Raw genomic sequence first — 25268 nt, forward strand, 5'->3', positions numbered from 1 at the left:
AAAACACAAAGAGATAATATGCAAAACAAGTGTCGGTTGTACAGATGGTGTTTCAAAGGAATTTTCAAGTGGCATTTGTGAGCATGGCCATCCAAAAGGGACTGTTGGTGTACTTCCAAGAGTAGAGAATCCAGCCGTGCGCAGTGATAACCTGTGTTGAATTTTTTGGAAGAAAAGGAACCAAGATAAACAGACAAGAAGGGGATAAAACAAAGGGAGAAAGCGGCTGGTTGCAGATTCATGGAAAAGGAGGACCAGTAGCTCAAACCCTGGGTGGCAGAACAGCATGCCATGCTTCGGTGGAAACACCACAAACAACCACAACACACGGTGAGAAAACTCACATGGTCTCCTGCAAGAGGCGCTGACTCGAGCGTGGCCCTGAAAGCAAAGCATATATCTTTGAAAACATGCACAGGGACGACAGGAAACTTCTATCTGGGATCATTAATTCAGCTCACCTACTTACCGTGTCTCATTAATGCACTGGCACTGAGTTTATCGGTTTATCTAACTCCTCACCAGGTCACTAAATACACTGCATATGCTTTACAACTCTGACAAAATCAGAGACAGATAAGGTGGTAAAAGTTGACAGGTCAAGGTAGAACCATCATGAAGGATGACTTGCACTATTCGGAAGTCTAATCACCCAGGCTGTTTCCACCCAGAGAGATGAGGGCAGGCCCAGACTGCAGGGTTCCTACGGCTCGAGTTACATCACACTGTATGGGGCCTCAGCCATCACCGTCCTGTTCCCGACCGCTGGCACTACTTCAGGCAGAGTTATGGATAAGAGCTGCAGGGTGGAAGTGGAAGATATTTCACGCAGCTAAGCATGGATTGAAATGGCCTTCACACAAAAAAAAAAAAAAACGGATAGAGGGAAAAATAAAAGTCACACAGGTGAGCACTGCATCAAAACGTGAAAAGGAAGATAGAATGGTTTAAAAAAAAAAAGTTTAAGCAATTAAGGGTTTCTTCATTCAATGTCTAAAAAAAGGGATGTAGATTAGGGCTGATATAGTCATGAGGGTGTTATTTTAGTATCACTGCATATACTACAATAGTTTTTGTTCGTATTTTGAATTATATTTTATATTTTCATTTCAATTTTAGCTAAAGTTTTAGTAATTTTGTGGTGTTTACCATTTTTATTAGTTTTTGCTTTTTTTTTTTTTTAAATATGTCTATATAGTTTATTTAGTTTTACTTGTTTTAGCATTTTATTTCAGGTAATTGCCAAGGCAACATTAAACTTAAATGGTTTAATTTAAGAATAACAGACCTGATTCACAAGCTGATGTTTTGATCCAAATCGATTTGATTTTATTCATTTGGGTATATTTAAATTAAAGAGCTTGATGAAAGTCTGCACACTCTCAAACATCAAAAAAGTCACAAGCGAGATGAAAGCATACAGAGCAGTTTACTGGTTAAAAACACGGCAACTGGATAAAAACATGGTATATTTAAACTACATTGTCCATATTGCTTGCATAAAGAAATTCCTTCGCATCTATTGCTGTAAAATGTTATTTAAAAATGTAAAATATAAAATACTATACTGTAAAATATTATTATATACATTATTGACTTTTTCACAGTAATAAAATTATACACAATAATAATTTCAAATATTATTTTGCAAATTAACAACAGGTCAGGACCCAAATTATGCAGTTAAGTTGTTCTTTATTTGTTATAATAATTCAGTATTTGTAATAATATTTCAATAATTGAGCATTTTTTAATGATTCATTAAACAGACTGGCTCAGAAGAGTAAGTGTTGCTCCAATTATCGGACAATTTCCTTTTAATTTAATTTACACAGCAGTCAGGCGACATGATTAATTGTGTTAATTGTTTTAGTGCCTTATTTTTTTTCTATAATCAATCACACTAAATTAAAATGTTAAAATTGACAGCCCTAATTTAAACCAAAAAAAAAAAAAAAAACAAGAACTACAAAATGGCAAACAAAATCTCATTGAACTCCTTGTTCACATACAAAAGAAGGGAAATGATTACCGCTCAGCAGGCGTGTCATTCTGAGAGGCTCACTGCTCACACTCTGACCCATGCAGAGAGAAAAGCAAGCAGGCTTGCGCAATGAAGTTGGGAGTTTAGCATAACAGGTCCCCCACACGGAGTGATCAGATGGGCCACAGCACGACTCTATGAGACTGGGCGACCCCCTCATGTGCAAATGAATCTAAATAAATAAATAAGCACCAAAATGAATTGGAAAAAATAAAGAGATGCCTGAAATGATTTTTGGTGCTTGTGAAACAGGCTTGAAATGCAAAAAGCCTCTCAGCAGGGTTGGCTGGAGAGCTGAAAAACAGAGCAGTGGGAGATGTCCAGTATGTTCCATTAACAGGTGTCCTCCAGCTATCCGGACCTGACCACTGATCAATCTCCCTCACTGGTATAGATCCAACTGTTTGGGCAAGCATCAAAAACGACTTATTCTGGCTGGAAGGGGTTTCCATTTGGCTAAATATTCAAGCATTTTAATAAGAACTGTCACTTCTATAAAAAAGATTTATGACTGGAAGGGAAATAACACAAAACAGAAGCTAATCCATAAAACTTCATATCTCGGCTACGGAAGGGAGGAATGCCAGAGTAAATGAGCTCTTAAGTGCTTTTTCATTTAAATGGCTGAACGGCAGTGTGGAGGGCAGAGCTTAATATTAACAGGCTTAGACTGGCATAATAAAGCAAAATAAACAGACAACGGCAGTCAGGCTTCGTACAGAAGGGAAAAGAACAGGCCTTTCATCAGGTTTAGATGCGACAACGACACTCGCTTATAAACTACAAAAAAAGTGTTGCCTTCAAACCTTATATAAATATATATATAAATATGGAAATATGGAAAATTATACATGGAAAATGTGACATTAATGGTGATGGGTAGCAGTACGGAGCCTGTAAAGGGACATTGTGGTGGAAAAATTTTTCGGTGGGTGGAAAAATTATTTTACAAATTTTTTGTTTCCTCAAGACACTTTTGCACTCTCGCGTAAAACCTGTTGAGTTCGGACAAGCACTTCCTGTTTACTTTACAGCTTGCAGTGGTTCATACAGCTCCGTATGTTCACAATGTAGCAGTTCATAGAGTTTTATTTTAAACTTGGACTCAACTATAAAGAAATACAGTCAGTGCTTGTAGTTCAAGGCACGGTTTTGGGATATTCTAAAATATACTTTTTTAGAGGGAACGCAAATATCTTTGCAAAGGATACTTGAGGGACACAATTTTTGTGAGAGAACAAAAAGTTTGAAAAATAATTTTTCCTTCCACCCCACCCCCCAAATTTATTTCACCACCATGTCCCTTTAGGGCCTCCATACAGCAGAGAATTACAGAAGAAAGTCATAAGAGTTTGGAATTAAAATAAAAAGTATGGGAATAAAAAAAGACAACAGTAACAGTTCAAGTTTCTGAGAAAAAGTACATCTAGAGGAAAAAGTAATTTTTTCTTTAAAATGTTATTTAAATTAAATGTATATTTTATTTTATTTAAAATGTGCATATTTTAGTGTCACGATTTTAGAGTCATGTGTGGCCGACAGTGCTCCATATATACATGATTCCCAGCCATGGCACATGGAAGATGTGCTTCATCTGAGTATTATACATCACTCTGCCATACTACACATAATTTCTCATTCTCTTTGGACAGGTGAGCAGGTTGGCCCCTGTCCATCTAGCCATATCTCTTTGTCCTGACAGGAGCCCCTCAGCACGAACCTGCCCCTTCCTGCTGCGCATCTGGCCGACAGAGACGGAGAAGACTTTGAGAAGTCGGTGGCTGTGAGAACCGTGTAGGATTGTTGTCCGGTGCTTCCGAAAGAGGCCAGTCTGGCCCCCGGTGCACTGTGACTCAACAGAGGGCACCAAAGCCTCTCTTCCTCTCCCTTTCAACTAATTAGCTCAGCTGGAGAGAGAAGCAGGGTGCTCCAGAAAAAAAAAAGAGAGAAAGAACGAGGGTAAAAAAAGGAAACAGATGACCTCCTCCAGTTGAAGCAGCCTTCGAAATAGCTGACCCACTTGTAGACACACTTTCGGATATTTGCGTGTCCTCAATGCAGTAACCCATATAGTGGTGTAGTCTACATAGGGTAGGGTGGAAATGCAGAACTCATCTCTGGCTGAGCGGAGGGGAAAGAATGATGGTGTGCATTGCGTTCAGAAAGCCTGAGGGTCTCGTGCTCGTGCATGTGCAGTTCCTCTCCGCTCTCATCCATTGCCGGCACATCTGAGGTAGACAGGAAGAAGATTCTCCCACATCCTCCCACGCGACCATTTCCACGCTGGCTGTTTTTTGGCACCGCAGCAAAAAAGACGCCGGCTTACTGCGAAAATGTCGCTTATCTAATGCCACAGCTCCATAATGAGCACTCTTTCTAATATTTCAGCTTTTTACAGCACTTTTCATCAACGCCGAGGTCTGATGGAGCGGCGACGCATTAGCTCCGCGATAGCCGTGGAATGGATTGTCAAGCAATTTGAAAAAGCCATCCGAATTCACATCACATACGCATATTAGCAGTAATACAAAGCACAAAGTCTGCAGAGATGTTAAATGCCAGAGGGAAAATGGACCATGTCTCCACGGGAGTCCAACTGAAAGCTATTTCAGTGTAAAGGGACTAAAGGCATACTGATGCGGGCACTGCGAGGGCATGGAATATACGACAGAAATCTTTAAAGAAAATCTCGATCGTTCTTCTTAACCATCAGTGAGAGATAATATGCTCATCACAAATGCTGAAAATCCACAAACAGATTTATAACTAGAAGGACATCTCTCAAAAATGTGCAAATAGCTTTTAATCAAACTATCAAACATCATTTGGTCTTCATTTGAGTAAGTGTTGCAAACGAAAGAGAGAAGACGATTTAAAGGCTGGGTTTGTCTCTGATGCTTTAATATCTGTTGCATTAATCTCTGTTAATGAGTCATTTAAAGTTTGAAGCACTTGAACACAGTTTGCTGACTCACTGCAATATAACATCATCATTTGTTGTGTGTGAGCCATTAAAAAGCCGCCTGTGGGAACGAGAAAGCACCTAGATTTCGGCCAAAATTCATAACAAAAACAAATAAAAAGGAGGATGGGAATTATTGAACAGGTGGGAGGAAAGGAGGGCAGTCAAACTATCGAAAGGCCAGCGGACAAGAGGGTTAACAAAAGTGTTGTTGAAATCAGAAACCACAATTTCGCTATATAGATTCCTTCTCAAATTGAAAATCAACTTTCAGTGCCCTTTACCATTAAAAGTCAGTGAAATGAAAAAGACAGATGTGGGGACCTGTATTCAATTAGAAAAACCAGACACAGCTCAATGACCTCGGAACATTAGCAGCATCGTCAGGAGCCTTCGTACGGTGCTTTAATGGGTACTCACCTCTGAGAGTAAGAAATCTGTCTGAGTGCTTTTGTCAGCTTTTTGGCAAAGAGATTTCAGAGCAGCACGGGTGGATTCCTGTTAAAAAGACATATGTATCAGAAAAGGGTGGCATAGCATTAACACAAGTTTTATGACATAAAACAGTTCTCTGGAATACTTGATTCTGACTTGTCAACCTCAACATCTTGTGGTCATATAATCATCATATAGCCATATAATGGCGTATATTGACATATTGGCTAAATTGTATGGACTACAAGTGCCACTTAAAAATAAAAATGAGGGGACAAAATGTTTAAACAACTTTTAACATTTAAAACCGTAACAAGAGAATACACCGATAATTTATTTCTAAATGTGATAATTATTACATTCTAAAAAGGTGTGTTTATCAGTCAATTTGAAAAGCAAATATTTATTTTAGATTTTTGAATTAACATATTGACAATTGATTTTATTTTTAAAAGGCACTCCTAGACCTCCATAAAACTGTATGTGTGGATGAAATATACACACACACACACACGCATACATACACACATATATATATATATATAGGGTCTTGATAATGACCCTCTGATTGTACATTCATATCGGCTATGATCAGAAAAAAATGTTGAGTCTTGACTTGGAATATCAAGCAGCCTTAATACCTCTCTCGAAAGCAGCAGAACGGCAGACTAATAAAACAAGAAATATGGTGCAGCAAAATTTAGGGCAGCCATACTTCATTAATGACATTCAATAAAGACAGTAAAAATTGACAAAGACGAGCCTAGCCAGCAGGCTGCCAGTTTCACCAGTGAGTATTATTTTACGAGCTTTTGCCATGATTTATTAAGCCATTGTGGCCGCAGGTTCTTTTCCCACTAAAAATAGAGCGGAGGTCTCTGGGCGAAAGAATCTGCAAAGCGATGATGTCAATGACCGACTCTTCTGTTGATTCCAATGTCGTCAGCAGGATGCCACATTATGCATACGTGTTTACATGTGTTCAGTATGCATGCTTTACTAGAGACAAAAAGCCACTGCAGATCTCGGGTCGAAACCCACACACCACACAGAGTTTGAGTCATTGGGCTCTTATGGAGCAGAGAAACTGCAGTAAGCACTGTGGTATTTACCAACAGACCGTTTTCTCAGAGAAAAAGACTGTGACCTTCAGAGACGTGCTTAACGCTATTGGGAGCACATTTCTGAATTCAGTTCTCGAAGAGAAGACAGATAAGGGCAACATCAATTCAAACCTCTACAGACTGAGCGAAAGTCAAACTTGCAATCTTTTCATTGAACACCTAGACAGCGATCAGCAAGTATGGAGAGCGTTTAAACTAGTAATGCAGTGCTGCTGCTGAAGAATAAAAGTGCATTCATTCACACAATCTCATGCTGCACCACAGCGTCCTGAAGTCATTAGTTTTCATTGAGAGTTGGCGATTTCTAGAGCTTGAATGTTGACTACAAATGGGAGTCATCGTAAGCATTGATAGGTTTTAGGAAAGACTTTGGGACATGGAGTATAATGTACAGGTCTTATGAAATGCTGTTATGATGCTTTTAATGGTGAGTGGTGCTTTCAAAAATGTAAAAAAGCATGTAAATACATGAAAAAGAGCAAGCAGGACGACATTCAATATCTCATACAGTAAAGTGCATTTCTGGGTGAATCTCTTCCACTAATTCCTCTTTTCCAATCAGAAGACACTAAATGTTAAAGATTTGCAGCACCAAGGTTTCCAGAAGTCATTCATTTTCAAATGTGAGTTGGCGATTTACCAAAGTTCGACTTTGAGATGCATGACTACAAATGGGAGTCATCAAAAGTGTGGCATTTGGAACACGGAATATGGCATATGACGCTTATAAATGAGTCTTATGATACATTTATGATGCTTTTGCAAACTTTTTAAAAAGCATCAGTGACCACTGAAAAAAAGCAAGCAGGAAGACATTTAAAATGTCATACGGGAAAATAAAATTACACAATTTACATTTTTGGGTGAATCTTAACCACTCATTCCTCTCGTCCAATAAGAAGTCACTAAATGCTAGACGAGACATAAAAATTAGTCATGAATTGTTTGAAATATCATGTGCTTTGTTTGTCCTTTTGCTTTTACAGCCTCTTTACTGCCCTCTATTGTTTTTATTTGTCCCACCCCCTCCTCACGCCATCTCATCCCATCCCTCTTTTCAAGACCACTACTCTATAAATCTGAGATGGACCTGTCATATTTCTCCTTCACTCGTCTCTGCCCTAGCTGCCAGGACTGGGAACATTATGTGTCTCACAGTGCATGTAAAGCACACGACGAGCTGTTTACTGCACGTTAAGTGAGTCTATCAAATATCGCCCCAGTTCAAAGGAAACTGCCGAGCGGCATCTCCATAACTTCATAATGCGAGCCTTGGAAAGGACAAGAAACCAACAGGATGTTAACTCGAACTGTCAAATAAATGCATGAAATTAGGGTATCCCAATGACAATGGAGCAAAGGAACCAGTTTTTGCAATCGTAAGGCTTTCTGAAGGTGGTTATGAAACTTGCGGTTATGAAATGTTACATTGAACTCGTCGAGTTTTCTCACCAACTCAGTCTGAAGTCGTAAAATGAGCTCGTCTTTCTCCTTCAGCTGCTGCTGCAGGATCTGGTTCTCTTCTCTCCCAGGATCCTGCACACAAAGCACACACAAACACGGATTGAAAAAAAAAGTCAGTCTGCGTTATTCAAGCCATCGCCCCCAGTTTGAATCTGCAGACTCGTGTGTGGGCGTAAAACTGCCGCGGTTGAGAGGTGGAGGTGTGCTTTCTGTGCCGTGGTTTCACTCTCCTCCATAAACTTCACCTGAACTATCAGGCACTTTCCCACGACCTTGTGCTGTCAGCATCCATTATGTGAGACTGGGGGAGGGGAGGGCGGGACTGAAGCTTCAAGGGCAGCAGAGGAGGACCGAAAGGCCCAGAAGCAGAATACGGCCTCCACGAACGGCCGAAAAGAACCGCCGCCCCCAAAAACGACATTTCTCCTCTAAAAGAAGCGCCCAGTAGAGATTAGACAGCGCTGGCATGAGGTAGCCGGACACAATATGCATGAGTCGGGAGCCCTTCATGAGAGATCAGGGAAGGGGATTATGAGCTTCAATGTCACGTACTTGGAGACATCGTTGTTCAAAGCTCTCTGGCTTTGGCTTGAATGCGCTCCTTTTGTTGACATTACATAAACATCTCAAGGGAGCTGTTGTCAATCTTTGCTTCACTCTAAAGGAAGCTAATTTCTGCCTGGAGATGATGATGAAATACACAGCGACTAAACTAGAATCAGACAGTACCTACACTTTTGTTATTTTTTATGAACCGCTACAAACCCATCAGCAATGCTCAAGTAGCTCTTCATCGTTACCAAACCGAAATGTGTTCCTTTGAACTCAAATACTAGATTTCACTTAGCTGTATAATAATGGCCATTAATTATCATTAATATGATTACAATACCATTAAAATGGCCATTATTACAATGAGTCACTTTTGAACTAAAAACAATCATTATCGTGGGTGAAAAACACACTCACCAAGTTTGCTACCATTCAAAGGTTTCAAATCGCTATGAAAATCTTTTTGTAATTTATGCTTTTATTTGTCAAGGATGCATTAAATTGATTAAAAATTAAAGACACTTATAATTTCATGAATGTCTTCTTAAGAAGTTACTAAAGAATTTTTCAAGAATTGCACTTCTCAAATATTTTCTTAAAAACATGGCTGAACTTGCTGAAGTTTCTCTAATAAATTCAATGAAAACGACTCAAAGGCTGTCTTTTTGCGCTGCCTGCAGATGATCGTAATAACTATAATAAACACATACTTTTCATTGCAACTGACTTGACCGGAGTTCAGCACTTTTTTAATGTGTCAAACATTTCCAAATTAAAATCTTAAGAAAAAAAAGATAAGAACATTCTTAAGTGTTTTGGGAATACAAATTTCCTTAACTTTATTCCCAAGTTAAAAAAATAGGAAGAAAATAACAGTTAATGAAATTGAAATTAAATTTATTCTTAGAGATAGTTCACCCAAAAATGACAATTCTGTCATCATTTGCTCACCCTCAAGTTGTTCCAAACCTGTATAAGTTTTTTTTTTTTCTTCTGCTGAGCACAGAAGATATTTTGAAGAAGCTAAACAGCTGACAGTAGCCATTGACTTTCACAGTTTTTTTTCTTGTTTTTTTTTCATTCTATGTAAGTTAATGGCTACTGTCAACTGCTTCATTACCAACATTCCTCAAAATATGTTTTTTCTGTACTCAGCAACCCTTCTGTCCTTTCATTCAGTTTTCATTTTTGGGTGAACTATCACTTCAGGAATGTTTCGTGAATCTAGCCTCTGGTCTTCAAAGGATCTTCCACTTGCTGCAAAAACAGAACTTCAGTCTTCTAACAGTCGGAGATTCAGGTGAGGTTTCATAACATTCTTTCTCCCAGCAGAACTTTTCTAACTGTTTACTATTATATTTTTATCTGTTGCCCAATCTACTTTCTTCTTCTTATTTGCCAGTTTCAGATTTTTTTCTTTGAAACTCTGCCTAAAGGCCAGTAGCATCTAAAAGTCTTGTATTCGCTGTTACTATTGAAGCTGGTGTTTGGTGTGCACTGTTCAATGAAGCATCCAGCTGAGCACCAGGGAGGGGTTTGTTTTCCAAACTAGAGACTCAGATCTACTTGTCTTGTTGTGAAAAGGGCCATTCCCTTCTATCTTTGTTCTGGTTAGATACAGTCCGTTTTCTTCTGTTGAGACAGCAGTGCATGAAATCTACCGATAGTTTTGTTTAGGCATTTTAAAACCAACATTTGACTTGCAAGAGTATACTTTTGAGATATTGTACACTTGCAGGAAAGATACTGTGCAATTTCCACACTTCATTAAGCAGCACAAACATTTGCAACTGTGTCTCAAATACAAAAATGTTCTTTAGACTGCATTTATGATGATTAAATGCTTCATTGGCTGAACAGAAGCATTAGTTTCTTTCAGCAACACAAAAATGTCTTTATGATGCCAAACATTTGAACTGTACTCTATGAATATACACTTCCAATCAAAAGTTTAGGGTCGATAAGATTTTTTTATGTTTTGTTTTTGAAAGTTCTTATGCTCACCCAGCCTAGGTTTATCAAAAATACAGCAAATATTGTGAAATATTTAAATACGTTTTCTTTTCTTTTTTAAATATTAAAATACATGATTAAATTCATATTATTTATTAAAAAAATTAATTAATAAATTTTAAAAAATTACTGACATCAAACGTTGTAGCGTACATAAAACAATAAAGTATTTAAAAATTAATTATTCATAATTTAAAAAAAAAAGGTCATGTCCTGAGCAATGTATGCAGCAAACAGGCAGAATGTAACCTCCTACAAATCCCTGCCTGTGGGGAATATTTAATTATATCTTAATTATAGAGGTTTAACAAGAGGCACTTTATCTGTGCAGTGCAATGAAGGACCTCTAGAGAGGCGTTTGGTCACAGTTGCATACGCACACACGGATACACAACACACAGGACAGAGAGCTGGGTCTCTACCCCGTGCTGTAAAGCTGCATTTGAGTGGCTCCTCCATCTGTCTGTCCTAGATTAAATACTTGAGGCAAGAAGAGGACGAAGGACCTAATAAATGAGAATGTCCTACTATCACAGAGCCCTGATCATAAAAGGCAACACTTAACATTGCAGAAATCGATGCAGTCAAAGAAATAATGCTTTGTCACCAAGAATGCGGTGAGCATTCTGTTTATCAGTCTCCTTTAATGCCACAAATATCCTAGTGGTGAGTCTGGGTGATATATATTGAATATTCGCTCTCCTAAAGACCACATCATAAAGGTTAGTTTTGCAATCCTTTCCAGAGACAGAGATATTTCAATAGCGTCTAACTTAAACTTCAGTGGCAGAACTATGTTAGAGCTCCTACTCTATGTTCAAATCATTACTGTGAATCAATTTAATTCAATTCAAATTAAATGCTTTAGTAAAAAAAATATTGTTGTCTATCTGACAATCCATTTTCCAAAATTCAGCTTTGCCATCACAGCAATAAATTATATTTTAAAATCTATTAAAATAGATAAGACTTATCTTAAATTGTAATAATTTTTCACAATATTACCATTTGTACTGTATAAGTTCAACTAAATGGAGCCTTAGTGAGGTTTCTTTCAAAATTAAAAAAAAAAAAAAAAAAAAAAAAAATATCTTACTGGCCCCAAACTTTTGAATGGTAGTGTATGTCATTATATATTTATGTCATCAAAAAGCTGAATAAAAAGAGAAAAATAAAAAATAAAAAAATAAAAAAATACAAGGGATATTTTTTTTGCCATATCGCTCAGCCCTACCTGGCAGTTTCATTACCAAGAATGGTACAAGATTAGAGAAGTGCAGAGTATTTCACTGATGTACTTTGAAGGTAGGCATAAAAGGGAGTAAACGTGATAAATGTCCTCAGTTATTCCTGTATAAGGAGGTTTGTGATGTTATAAACTTCAAACAGGACACCCTCAGAATGGCAGGCGCAACTACACCCACTTAACAAGAAGTTATTAATGCACAGTTGACAGGGACACCTGGACGATTGACTTTGGAACCCCAGTCCAAGCTCATTCCCAGGGTACAGAGCAAGAGGCTCCATTATTCCCCTAACCGACGCCACGCTCTCGCCGCAGGAAAACGCTTTCCGCAGGCTCTAATTATTAAGAAGGTGGAGATAACAAATGTTTGGTGAGAGAAGTTTTCTGTTAAAAGTAGGACGTGAAGTGACACGGTTCCGTCTCAGGTGGGTTCTAGGGCTTTATTTTTAAAATCGGGAATATTTTCCTTTTTTTTTAACAGAATGAATCAGGACAAGTCCCACCCCTCTCCTGTCAGTTGAACACAATGTCAGAATGCATGGGGTCCTATTCTAAGCATCTCCCTCTCCCGCTGCGTGGCGCTAGGCTACGGATGAGCCGGAATGTCACGTGATTCGCTGCCGCAACCGTCGCTTCTGTTAGCACTCCATGTAGGTCAGTAAGGAGGACAGAGAAAGACGCAGACCTCGTTTCCACTTCGCAGTATTTTTGAGCCGGAAAAAAAAAAAAGTCCTGATGAAAAACGAAATCCTCTTCTACCAAGCAAAACCCCCCATACAAAAATCATAAACCTTTCCCGATGACAGTCCAAGCAAGATTAGGGCACAGAACCAAATAATCTCATCAAGATAGTGGACGGTGGAGAAAAATGTTACTCAAACCCTATCAGAGAGAGAAGCCTGAATGAAAAGAGCAGAGTGAGTTTAGGAGAGGCACAATGGAGTTAGAAAATTAACTACATAAAAATAGAGAGACCTCTGTCTCAATGCAGTCATTTAGCGCCATCGTTATGTTTGATCTACAGGCTTTGAAATCTTCAGGGAGGAAAAAAAATGAAAGCGAGCTTTTTAAATCAAAGTGTGACCCGACAATGATACCTTAGCAGCAAAGAAAGTGTTCATCCACGATACTAATAGAAAAGAAACACATTTTGACAACACTGAATGTGGACAATTACCTTAAATGGGAGTGATTTCTCACTGCAGGGGCTTATGGGTAGAGAGTGAAGGCTGCTAGCAGGACTGATCTCAGCGCTCTGAAAGGCAAAGATCAGACATCTTAATATTTAATGAGCACATGAAAAGAAAATAACTATTTAAAAAAGACTGTAAATAATATTCTGCTCATCTCACTCTGAACTAGTTGCCTCTGAGGTTACTATGCTTGGCAATATTATAAAGTTTGTTTTTAACTATCTGACCCACACACAGTCAAAGACAACAAGAACATCTTAAGAACATTCTAATAAGCCTTCAAAATATAATTTGCACTTACTATTGTTTCACCAACTTAAAAACATGTAGAAATTCATTTTAAATCAAGCTCAATAAATGCTTCAAAAGAAAGGCATAAATTAAGCAACACTGTTATTACTCTAAAACTCAATAACGAAACACACTGGGAAATTAGCTCATGTTGTACATATTATGTAATTATACCATCCAAACAGGGGAGCAGACAGCCCTGTCCTCTCTGGGCTGTAGCCTCAAACGCTTCTCTCCTTCATCACGCTACTGCTGCCTCTCCCCCATATTAATGTGAGGAAGAGAGCTACAGACGCAGTGACACTGTCAGAGATGCAGAACACTTTAGTCTGAGTAGAGCGGCAAACAGACAAAATATTGAGCGATAATATTAATGTCAGACACTTTTGTAAAAAAAAAAAAAAAAAAAGGAAAGAAAAAAGAAAAGAAAAAATGCTGCACTGCTAAAGAGAACGATAAAAAAATAAAATAAATAAGTATTTACTTCAAATTTTGAGCAAAATAAAAAAACAAAACATAACCAAAAGAAAACAAAATTAACTTAAATGGCTCCTATTATGCCCTATTTACAAGATGTAAGTTTCAGGTGTGCCCAGAATGTGTCCGAAGCTTCAGTTTAAAATACACAACAGAAGCAAAAATACCTTGTTTTCGTGAGTCTCTTTTAATGCAAATGACCCTTTCAGAAAAGGTCTGTGCTTTCACAGCTTGTGCCTCGGTTACTACAGCAACAATAAACAAAACATTGGTTTGGTTTTGATTATCATCTCTGTTGCACTCGTGCTCACATGACGTTGTAGTTCTTCGTCAGCACGAAAAGTTTATTCTTTATATGAATTTAAAAAGTTTTGTCAGTTTGAACTTTTGATATATGATTTTTTTTTTTGACTGCACGCACAAAAAGCGCACTCGCAGAAAGCTGGCTCTTTCATGTCAAGGTTGTATCAAAAACACACAAAGTTCACACACAGTCGGCTATGTCTGCAAACATAAACCGATGCATGCAGGGACTAAAACTAACTTTTTGCCACACCTGCCAATGGCCGGTGACGTGATGAAATTTACCAGCCAAAACATTTTTTTTTACTGGCCATGAAACTCTTTTTACAAAAACAGGCAGTTATTACCATTACAATGACTAAACATATTTACAATGTTTTTAATTTGTCCTTTACTTTACTAAAAAACAACAAACAGATTTATTGATTTATCTTTTTTTTTAACAAACTCCGTATGTGGTGCGTATTTTTCCCCCCCGCACCCATGTTAACGGATTAGACCAGGGCTATTCAGTTAGCTTCATTTGAGGGCCAGATTATTGAACAGAAAATTTGTAGGGGACCAAAGGGATCAGGGCCGTCCCCGTCCCGATCTCTTTCTGGGGGGACCCATAAAATTAGACATTAAATTGAAATCTAAAATGGTTAACATTAGTGCTGTCTGTCAATCGATTAAAAAATAATTAATCACACATTTTTCTGTAATTAATCATGATTAATTGCATATTTATATTGTCATAATTTCACATTGAACCTCCAAATTAATGTAGAAACAGCAAAGACAGCATATTTTAAAATGTGCTTTTAAATGGCATCCATTTACTAAGTAGCTTATTATTAATGAAGTATTGATAACCAATACTGCTACTGGTGTCTCTATTAAATGCATTTTCCCTCAATTTTACCTAGTGATTATAGCCATTAAACATTTACAGTATAATTGAAAGCCATTATTTTTGACATTTAATAGGCTCTGAAATATTAAGTGATTTTAAAACAATCTTCACATAAACTATATATGCATAAACTATGCAGATTAATCTTTATTCAAGCTACAAAAGTTAATCAGCGACTAGAGCAGTCGAGTGATTTCTCTTTTTCGTTTGTTCTTTGATTTACATCAATGATAGACTTCAGCAGGTTTTACTTTAAAACCTGATGCACATGACACATACCCTATTTTCTCCAAACTATTTACAGTCATTTAAGACTACGTTTACAAGGTAACTCGCCAAAACCGCATATTTTGACATAATTGTGTGCGTTTTCGTCCGTTGAAGTGCTACTGGTGCGCCGTCTTAGCAGCTCAGCATATTGTACAGCCGAACTTAGCCTACTTCACTGCACCATTTCTGCAGCGTAACCGCAGGTATGTGTAGCCACATTCTCGGGTTATGAAGAATAAAGAAGGGAAAAGTTAGTTAATCTTCCGAAATGAAGCAGCAATATCTTCTCAGGTAAAAGTTATTAGAACTGTGTCTAAGGACAAGCTGGCCATCACACTGCTCTGACCTTATTAGCCCGTTTGTATCCTATTATTTGATTCGCTCTTGTCGCTTATGACAGAACAGTTAATCACGATGACCTTGTCTTTGGAAAATATTATTTTATTCGCTTACGTCAGAAACAGCGAATCTCTTTAAAAACTGGCTGTTGTTCTCACTACATTGTATTGTTATATTTCGTAAACGTTTTACCTGCCAACTGGCGACTGAAACTGATACATATACTCGCCAACGCTGCTTTTTACTCAAATTTGGCGCTTGGCGAGTGGTAATTTTAGGCCCTGTGTATGAGTATATGAGAATTGTGAAACGGTGTCTCTTGGACATGGCGACAATACACTACTAACGTATTTCAACCAGGTCTGTACCAGTTCTCTATGACGTGCATCTGCATATCAAATCTTTCTTTTTTAAAGCAGCATTAAACATAAAACAAAAATATAACTTAAAGCAATAAAATAAAAAATAAGATAAAGTCTCTGAGGTAATGCTTTCTTTTTTTAAAGCTACCCACTATTTGTGGGTGTGTGTGGAGGGGCCCACCATGCCATTCAGTTATTCCACCGGCAGCAAGGCAAGAGAAATAAAATAAATACCAGGAAAATGAGGTGACTATAATCAAGTAGTTTCAATGGGTCTATAAATTTCAAACAAGGTACAATATCACAACCATTACAATGTCATTTTGGTAAATGTTTCACAGCAAACGTGAATGAATTTTAAGCAGCATTTCAGACTGCATAATTATTAAAGGATTCAAGACTGATCCAGCATGTGCTGCTTTGATTAATGTGTTTTCTATGCCTGCATTTTAAGTACAAGGAGAGGACAAGAAAACTGTAATGAAAAGTGCAAACATATTGAGGTAATCAAAGAAGGTATGAAAGCAAAAGCAGTCAAACGTTTCACTAATGCAGATTCTTCCCAATGCTTTCAAACAAAAACCGCCAAATGACAAAACAGAGTAGAGTCAAAATTATTTGCTGAAAAATGCAAAACAGTCATTTAAGAATTTACCCTGTTCAATATTAAAACTTAAATCTCTGCTCAAAATACGAAGTAATTATCAGAATGGTTATATGTGCACATGGCTACATCTGAACTGTTTTAGCAGGTGGGAAATGCAATAGTTATGTAAATGAAACAGGCAGGACGCACACACAAAAAATAAAAAAAAAAGCCAGTTTAATCCACGAAGGATGCTGTGCCAGGTTCTGAATGCCAACAGGCACTACAGTACATAATGTTCAAAGATATAAGAGCTATTCAATTCAAGCCTATGTAACATTCAAACAAAAAACAAACCGAATGTCTGAGAGGTTAAACGCTCTTGATTCAGGCTCTGAAACCAGTCTATTGCTTTCCTATTATAGTAACTAAGTGTGAGCAGACAATCTATGCCCCTTTCACATATTTACTACTTAACATTTGGCTAAATCAAAACCTCTCTGAACATTTTGAACCGACATTCTCACTGCGCTGCCCTAAATTAATCTGGAACAAGGTATCAAAAGACCGAAAGCACAAAAGACACACGAAGAATTAAAGAACAGGCTGTGCGTAAAATCACTGGTCAAGCAAATAAAACCCACAGCAGAACTGCACAAGTCATTGTGATTCTTCTTACACTGTAGTTTACAAATGCTGAAGGAAGATGGCTAATTTACATGTTAATGAGAAGAGTCAGTAAAGAGGCCAAATAACTTCCTCTTCAATATTCATGTTCCTCTGTTGTGCGCTGTTCTTTGGACCTTCACTGAGGAAAGTGATTGTTATTGTGAAGGAATGTAAAACAGAGTTCATGCAGCTACTGCTCTGAGAAATGTGGAATGGAAATAAGTGTGTTCTGGTCAATAAATCAATTTGGGTTAGCATTATTAGCTGTAAGGGATAAAACCAAGATTTTTTTAATACTGTAGTGACTTCAAAGAGCATTCAAATAAAATCCCACATTACTAACACAACAGACATTCCATTAATGTTCAGAAAAATTAGGAATGCAATATTAAAGTTCTATACAATTTCGTCTCAATAAGTTCAAATTAAATTCTATGAGTTAATTCAGGCATCACAACATGTAAAATTAATATTAATTTTGAGATTTGCTAAAAAATTACACTGAAGTGTCATATTATTAGTGTTTTTATAATTTAAAAAAATATTAAAAATGTAAAAATTAAATAGGAGTGAACTGCATAGGTAATCTAAATGTAAAAAAAGGAAAATGCACAATTAATTATAAAATATCAACGAACGTCATCAAATATAAATATAATACACATCTGTAACAAATACGGCATAAATAAATCTCTACGAAAAGCGTACAATATATACAAAAATATAAAGTGCATCCAAAAAGTATCGGATACTTTAGTCAAAAAAAGTCTGCTAACAAATAATGTACCTGTACTGTAGTAGTCTTGCTGTAAGATTTTACTGGCTGATCAAATCAACACTCTGACATGCTTTTCTTCCTCTCACAGCCTTTTCATTCGTGTAGTTTCTACCCTAACCAAGGTCTACATTCTGACTGAATACGTCTCTTCTGAGTGTGAGATTCTCCTGGTGTTCGCCCTGAATGATGAGGCATGAAACTGGCAGGGCACGGAGAGCTCTTCTACCTGTTCTAATGCACCCGTGATGAAGGCCATAGCAGCTTCATGAATCAACTGTCAGGGTGGAACATTACCTCCTGCAGGGTCCTGCGTAGCCGCAGCAGAAGAGTCTTTACCGCTGTGCAGTCCTGCTGCATCAGCCTGAACGGTAGTGCTTCCAGCCCGGGCAAAGGTTCATCATCACGAGACAGACAGAGGGACATCGGCCGCTGCTCCCTGGAAGGAGCAAAAGAAAACAATTTCTGTGAGCAAGAAACAGTCAGAGATTTAGGGCACGATACCAGAAATTTCACAGAAAGTGGATTTCCAACATATATTTGCAAATGAATGCAATGTAACAGTATTTTATGCAATAACCATATCAATTTCAATCCTGTTCTCCACTGATTGTGATTTAAACTAGAATGAAATGTAAATAACCTCATTTTTGCCTCATTGTTTGCATTGTGCAGATTTCTGCGCAAATGAACAGACCAATCATTCATGCAGAGAATGGGATCAAATTAAACTTGATTAGAAGCGCTTCTTGAAAACGACAAAGACAAAGGTTCAGAGTGCAGAAAAGACCCTCGAGAGACACTCGAGAGGAACAGTCATACCCTCTTCATCAGGCCTTTCATTGGGTCTAATCTATATATAAACTCAGACAATTAGACCATTAAGAGGTTACAAAACATTACTTTCTCCAGTCTACTGAGATCTTGACTGAATGACACAGCATCAATATCAGGGGAATTATATGAAGGGGGAAAAAATTGTGTATTCCAAGGATGATGTACACAAAATCAAAAGACTTAACACCCAAAAGTAAGGCAATATCTTTTTCGAGACAAAATCTCTTTCGTTCTTCATTTTTGAAAGAACAAAAGCCCAACGTATATCAATGGCGTATATCAAAGATATCTTCAAAGGAAGCACAGGGTATGTGGACTGATAGAAATCTCTTATTTGAGAGTTCCACAAAAAACACGAAGAAAGAGACCTCTTGCTAATTACGAATCTGATTCTGCTCAACAGAAGGATCACACTGCAGCTCCAGACTTGTCTTTATACGTTTCTGGGTTTCAGATCGAAGGTGCTTCAGATATAATTAAGTATTTATGCTTTTTAAAAGTACACCGATAACAGAAGATCAAAAGGAACCTCGGAGATTTTGATTAGAATCAAGCATCGATTCCTGGGAACCCCTCCAACGAGAGAGTCGCAGAGTCTGTAAACACAGTCAGTCTTCCAAACAAACGTCTGACACTTTTGTTGTCGTTTTTATTTCAAGGCTTTTGTGGTGAGTGTCCTTGGAGCTGCAAGAAGAAAGCGAAATTTCACTTTGCTACTCCATGGCAGGTTACAAGCTTTCCATCTCACACTTGTCAATTAATATCACCTTCTGAAACATCCTCTCTGAAAAATGGGAATATGTTTTCTTGTTTCTCAATCCGCAGCATCGACCGGTAAAAACATACTATCCATCCTGAAGGATATATCAATTGTTTCTGTTTTTGCGAATTTACAAAAGATTTCATAAACGGCTTTGGTTGCTAAATGCCTGAGAAAGCATAGACAGAATACTGACTTATTCATGATCCTCGCGCTGAGACACGGCATAGGAGAAGGCGTTCTTATTCAACATACTCATTAAAATATTAGAGCCTGTATAACTCAGTGTCTGCACAGAAAGCCAGCAGCAAAAGCACGGTTCATTCTTTGTTTTTTCCTGTGAGAACTGACTACAGCACCTAACAGATTCCTCTAATATTGTATTTTACTGTGACACAGAGTCAACTGATGTATTTGTCAAAGCATGGCATGGAAAATCGATCACTGCACACATGAATTATAAAAGCAAAAGTATGGAACCACAATGTTTATTACTTAAAAAGGAAATCAGAGTGAGCACTGCAGAAGTGATTGTATATTGTGCCTTAACAATTCTCGATTTCCTTTAGTTCTGACGCCTGAGGCGTTTAACACCATTCTGAAATGTTTTCAGAAAAAAACAGGACTCTCAATTTTGCCACTTTCAAGCAATTTCCAAACACATTAAAAGCATAGACCTGGTGTTAAATGGCACCTCCTAAACACAACTGTCAGAGTTATTATTCTGTCTGCAAGAGGACGTTATTTACTTGAAAGAAGCTCTGTGCATCAGGTAATTATTTTGATTCAATCATTAATTACAATCTTAGATGTCAAGGCCTCTATGATTCGGCTTAACAAGCAATGTGATTCCTACAATAACTAGAGTAATTTAAAGTTGTGAGGTAAATCTCACTGCGACAACACTTTGCCTATAAACATGCTAACAAAAATGAAGCCTTCCAATCCTATATGAATATGCAAGGCAGGAGTTTAGCTGCCATACTTAGGCCCAATCCCATTTCTACCCCTTAGCCCTTCCCCTTTCCCCTCGATTCTCTTTTGGTTGGAGGGGTAGGGGTAAGGGGAAGGGCCAGATAGCCCTTCAAACGAAGATTTGTCAGGACCACACTTCAAACGAAAGGGGTATTAATTATCTCAGCGTAAACAGGCTACAGCGCCAACATGGCTGCCCAAGCGAACAAAAATTAGTAAAGATTTTAATGAAAAGTAATCATTTGTTTTATGTTACATTCAATCGTGAGTTCATATTTACGGTCATATTATTCAAAGAAATGTCTGCAAAAAAAAATTAATAAATTCGCTAAAGTTGCTAACGTCATATCATTGCAAATAGTGCCACAAAATATTTTCGTGTCTGATCAGGGCGATAACCACCATTAGACAATGAGGGGGGCTAGTCCCCCAATAATAATTACAAATCCTCATCAAATATTGCCAAATCTCGAGAGAGAGAGAGAGAGAGAGAGAAAATATTTGCTGGAAAATATAAATGTAGCAATTCAGTATTTAAAATTTTATTAATAAAAGTCGTGGGGCAGCGCTGACAAGTTTCTTTGCTCCTGGATGTGAGAGCTGTGCGATCTCAGATATATGTGTGTCAGTAAGCAGCGCTAAGGCTCTAACGGTAAGGCTTTAATGCACACCAGTATAGGTGTGTGTATTGTAGGAGCTAGATGATGTATGATGACGTGTAGCGGCATAGTAGCGGCGTCCCAATTCTTAGGGGAATATTTTCACCCCTACCCCTTGACACTTCAAGGGACAAGGGGAAGGGGTAGGCAGAGGGGTAGGGGAAGGGGAAGGAGAAGGGGAAGGGGAGGGGTATAAAATAGAACTGGGATTGGGCCTTAGTGTTATGATTTCTTCCATTCATCTATTTATGAGTGGTCCATCATGTTAATTTATAATAATAAAGCCTATGTAGCCTCTAAAATGCTGCCTACGTAGGCAGCTCACTAAGTTTTGGAACAAAGCCTGTATATTATTTATGCTATAAAATGATCCATTTACATTTAGTTGAGGCGATGCTGCTATTAATCAGGTCTTGGGATACACTTTGCTCCGAGACGCACCTAAAAGCTGCTGACCTCAGGGTGTTTTCATTATGCTTCAGTTGCAGCTTTGTCTCAACGTTTACACCAACAGTAACACCTACATATTTCACTTTAATTATTCAGTCACCTGCATCACCCCACTACATAATATCCATTATCACCTCACTTCTGGCCATAATCTGATTATGCCAATGCAAACAGTGTCAACCAAGTCTGATCTTTTATGCATATGACCTCTGCTTAGCAGGTTGACAACCCCCCTCTGCGTGAGCTCTCATTTAGAGGCTGTTTGTTATTGAAAGTAGTTGAGGGACAGAGCACTGGAGTTCTGTACTGGCATCTGTCAGATGTAAAAGACTCCCTCAGGTGAGTCGGTGTTCTGTGTTACACCTATTTGCACCATTTTCTCATCAGGCCATTAGCATCCTCATTAACATTAGGCAAGCCTGGTTCTTTTAATCACATTTTAACATTGCACTACAGGAGCAAAGTCCCGCCTATGTTCATAGATGCAAATAAATGTGTTTGGAAACCAGTAATCTGAATGATGGCTTCCAGAAGCAGTGTTCAGATCAGAGAAATGCTCACAGTCCAATGCTAGTAATGTAATTATTGTAAGGGGAGAGATCCAAAAACTTGTGCCCTTTTTCTGCTGGCAAACAAGATATGGAGATGGACTGCTGTAAACATCGAGAGCGCCCACAAGATGCAGTCATCTTTGATTGTGAGCATGAGAGAGAGATAAAAAAAAAAAAAAAGAAAAAAATTAAAGAAAAGAAAAAAAAAAAAAAGAAGGAAAAAAAAGAGTGAAAAGTGGTATTAAAATGAATTTAAATGATCTTCCCTACCAGCCAGAGACAAATTTTCACACTAGGTGTGGGCGGTATGACCAAAATCTTTTATCACAGTATGAGTAATTTTATATCATGGTAACAGTATCCTTCACAATATAGTTATTTTTTACTAGAAATAACCCAAAATTCTCATATACTACCTTTGATTTGCGGGCCAGTAAGATTTTTTTTCTTATGTTTTTGAAAGAAGTCTTGCACCAAGGCTATATTTCTTAGATTAAAAAAAAAATACAGTAAAAATAATATTGTAAAATAGTATTACAATTTAAACTAACAGTTTTCTGTTTTATTTTATTTTACAAGTTATTATTTTTTATGTAATTTATGGAAACATTATTATTATTATTATTATTATTATTAATGCTTAAAAACATTTGAACAGCTACATTTATTTGTGCAAATATTTCTGTGAAAACCATACTTTTTCTGGATAATTTGAAAAGAACAGCATTTATTTATTTTTTTACAGATTTTTTCAGTCACTTTTGATCAATTTAAGCATCCTTGTTGAATAAAAGTATTTTAAAAAAATATAAGGGTATAAGCCCTTAAAAAAAAAAAAAAAAAACACATTGTTTGACAACTAACGTTCACAGACCACTCATTTCTTCATGCTACTGGCCATTTAGTTTATCCAAGCAAGACATTTTGACAAACACAACAGACTGCAACAAATTGGTCAAGTCCTATGAATGCAAGGATTTCTGGCAGCAATACTAGAAGTCAACAGTTTTCACACTGCCATCAACCATCTCCCTCAAACTCAAATTTTTGAGCTTTGACTCATTTTCATTACGACGACTAGCTTCAGGCCGGGATCAGCAACCTTGGCGATGACATCATCTCTGTTTGTTTGTTTATTCTGAACTTTTCAACCCCAAACATCTGAAAAGCTTAAATGTGTTGATTCTGCTCATTACGTGACGTCCCTTGTGGCTTAATTGTGGTTTATTTATTTCTAGCAGGGAATTAAGTGATGATGTCAGAGCGGACGCGGTAGTGGTTGCAGGCGGTTTGTTGACATTAAAGCAATGTTTCTGGTTGATCAAATATTTATGCCTTTAGAAGATTCATTTGTTGAAAGTCTTACATGAATGAGCTTCATTTAAAATTGACAAATTCAATGGAAATTTAACGTAAAATCTTTGTTTCTCCCCTCAAAAATATTAACAGCTCAAGCTTTAAGAGATTTTCGCTTTCTAGAAGGTAATGATTCTTACTGTAGAGGAAAATTACTGTACAGTCAATATGTCATAAAGGTCTCAAAAAATCCTTCTGCCATTTATGACTAAGAACCACTTGTGTTTCAACATTTCATGGTTTGTGTATGCACATCAGGCGAGAAGGCGTCCGCCTCACAAAGACTGTGTGTCCAATCAGTGATGTCACAAGCTTCCTTGCTACATGTGACAACAATGGATTCTGCCGCTGTAACTCAGCTAGACCCCCAGGAGACTTTCCTACAAGCCAGCTCGCGCTCACACACACAGACTGTGGAGAAATCAACATGACGCCACAACTGAGAGCATGATCAAAGGTTAGGAATAATCACACCCCCAACTCCATGCTTCAGAAAAAAAAACACACAACTGACTGGATCTCAGTAATTAGTTATGCTCAAACTAAAAGTCTAGCGCTCCTTTAGTCACACCTGAGTTTCCTTGAAAGTCCCCTCTCGCTCTCTTTCTTTGAATCACCTTGACAGACTTAGGTAAGGAGACTGGGGAAAGTAGCACAAGGCCAGACATGCTGCCTTCTGTTGTGGAGGACCACAGCTTGCGGAGAGCTGAGGAGTCTGCCCCCTGCTGAAGCAAACCTGCTCCTGAAGGACACGAGGAAGAGAGAGAGAGAACCCAGCTGGTCGTGAGCTTTGCGTCTCAGCATTTCACTGCTTTCTCTGTCTCTGGGCTAAAGGTGCACTCAGTAAGTTGTTTACATTTTGCAGGCTCTTCATCTCGGCGTACTTTTATGTTTGCGCATTATGAAACACCTTGTGCTCTGTAAGACCTCTATATAATGTAAACATGATTATCAATATTTATTTTAACATCAACACCAACACTACTACTAACATATAACAAAACATTTTTGCTGTTGTTTGAATTATTATTTATTGTCATCATTATTGACATGAAATATTATTATTAATATTATTTTAGTAGTAGTTGTTTTTTGTTACTGTTAAATATTAATATCACTATTAATGACAATCCCGATTACATTATTTAGAGGTTTTCCAGAGCTCCAGAGATTCCAGAGATTGTGCTTTACAAATAACATGTAATAATAATAACAATAATAATAATAATAATAATAATAATAATAATAAGTTGATGTAATTTTCATTATAATTTAACACTCTGATTAGAATTTAATTATAATTATATTTAACCATATAAATAAATTATTTATTTATAATGACAAATCATAAGATAAATTGAAATGGTAGCAGTGGAAGTGTGTTAATAAAGAGCTGTTCAGTTTAGTCTTAAACCCGGTAGACAATTAGGATGATGTTCTCTAATTCCTGAGTTCCCTCAGGGATTGTTAATGGGTTTTAAGAAATACGGTTTTAATTTACGAGTAATATCTGTGATATACGTGACTTGAAGAGATGCTCGGATTTAGTTCTACAACATGAATTACACATTACAAACGGTTGTTTATATGTTCAGTGAATCAAACTTGCGTCCTTATGGGATTAGTTCTACAACATGAATTACACACGGTTGTTTATATGTTCAGTGAATCAAACTTGCA

General features: G+C 37.5%; 1 protein-coding gene across 8 annotated transcripts in view; it reads right to left on the reverse strand.

The window, feature by feature from the left end:
• Positions 1–25268, reverse strand: part of ccser1 (coiled-coil serine-rich protein 1) — an 83640-nt gene that overhangs the window by 34188 nt on the left and 24184 nt on the right. For 4 of the 8 annotated variants that reach the window (XM_058785147.1, XM_058785146.1, XM_058785151.1 and 1 more), the window contains 4 exons: positions 18298–18439; positions 13018–13095; positions 8018–8101; positions 5427–5504 (listed from right to left, as the gene is read on the reverse strand). In XM_058785147.1, the coding sequence (XP_058641130.1) occupies positions 5427–5504; positions 8018–8101; positions 13018–13095; positions 18298–18439 (382 nt within the window). Of the gene's footprint in view, positions 1–344; positions 382–503; positions 800–2032; positions 2217–5426; positions 5505–8017; positions 8102–13017; positions 13096–18297; positions 18440–25268 lie in introns of those variants that run through there. The other 4 variants (XM_058785150.1, XM_058785149.1, XR_009272527.1 and 1 more) reach the window with 3 other exon arrangements.

The sequence above is a fragment of the Onychostoma macrolepis genome, chromosome 08 (assembly GCF_012432095.1).
Source record: "Onychostoma macrolepis isolate SWU-2019 chromosome 08, ASM1243209v1, whole genome shotgun sequence".
In the NCBI taxonomy this organism is placed as follows: Eukaryota; Metazoa; Chordata; class Actinopteri; order Cypriniformes; family Cyprinidae; genus Onychostoma; species Onychostoma macrolepis.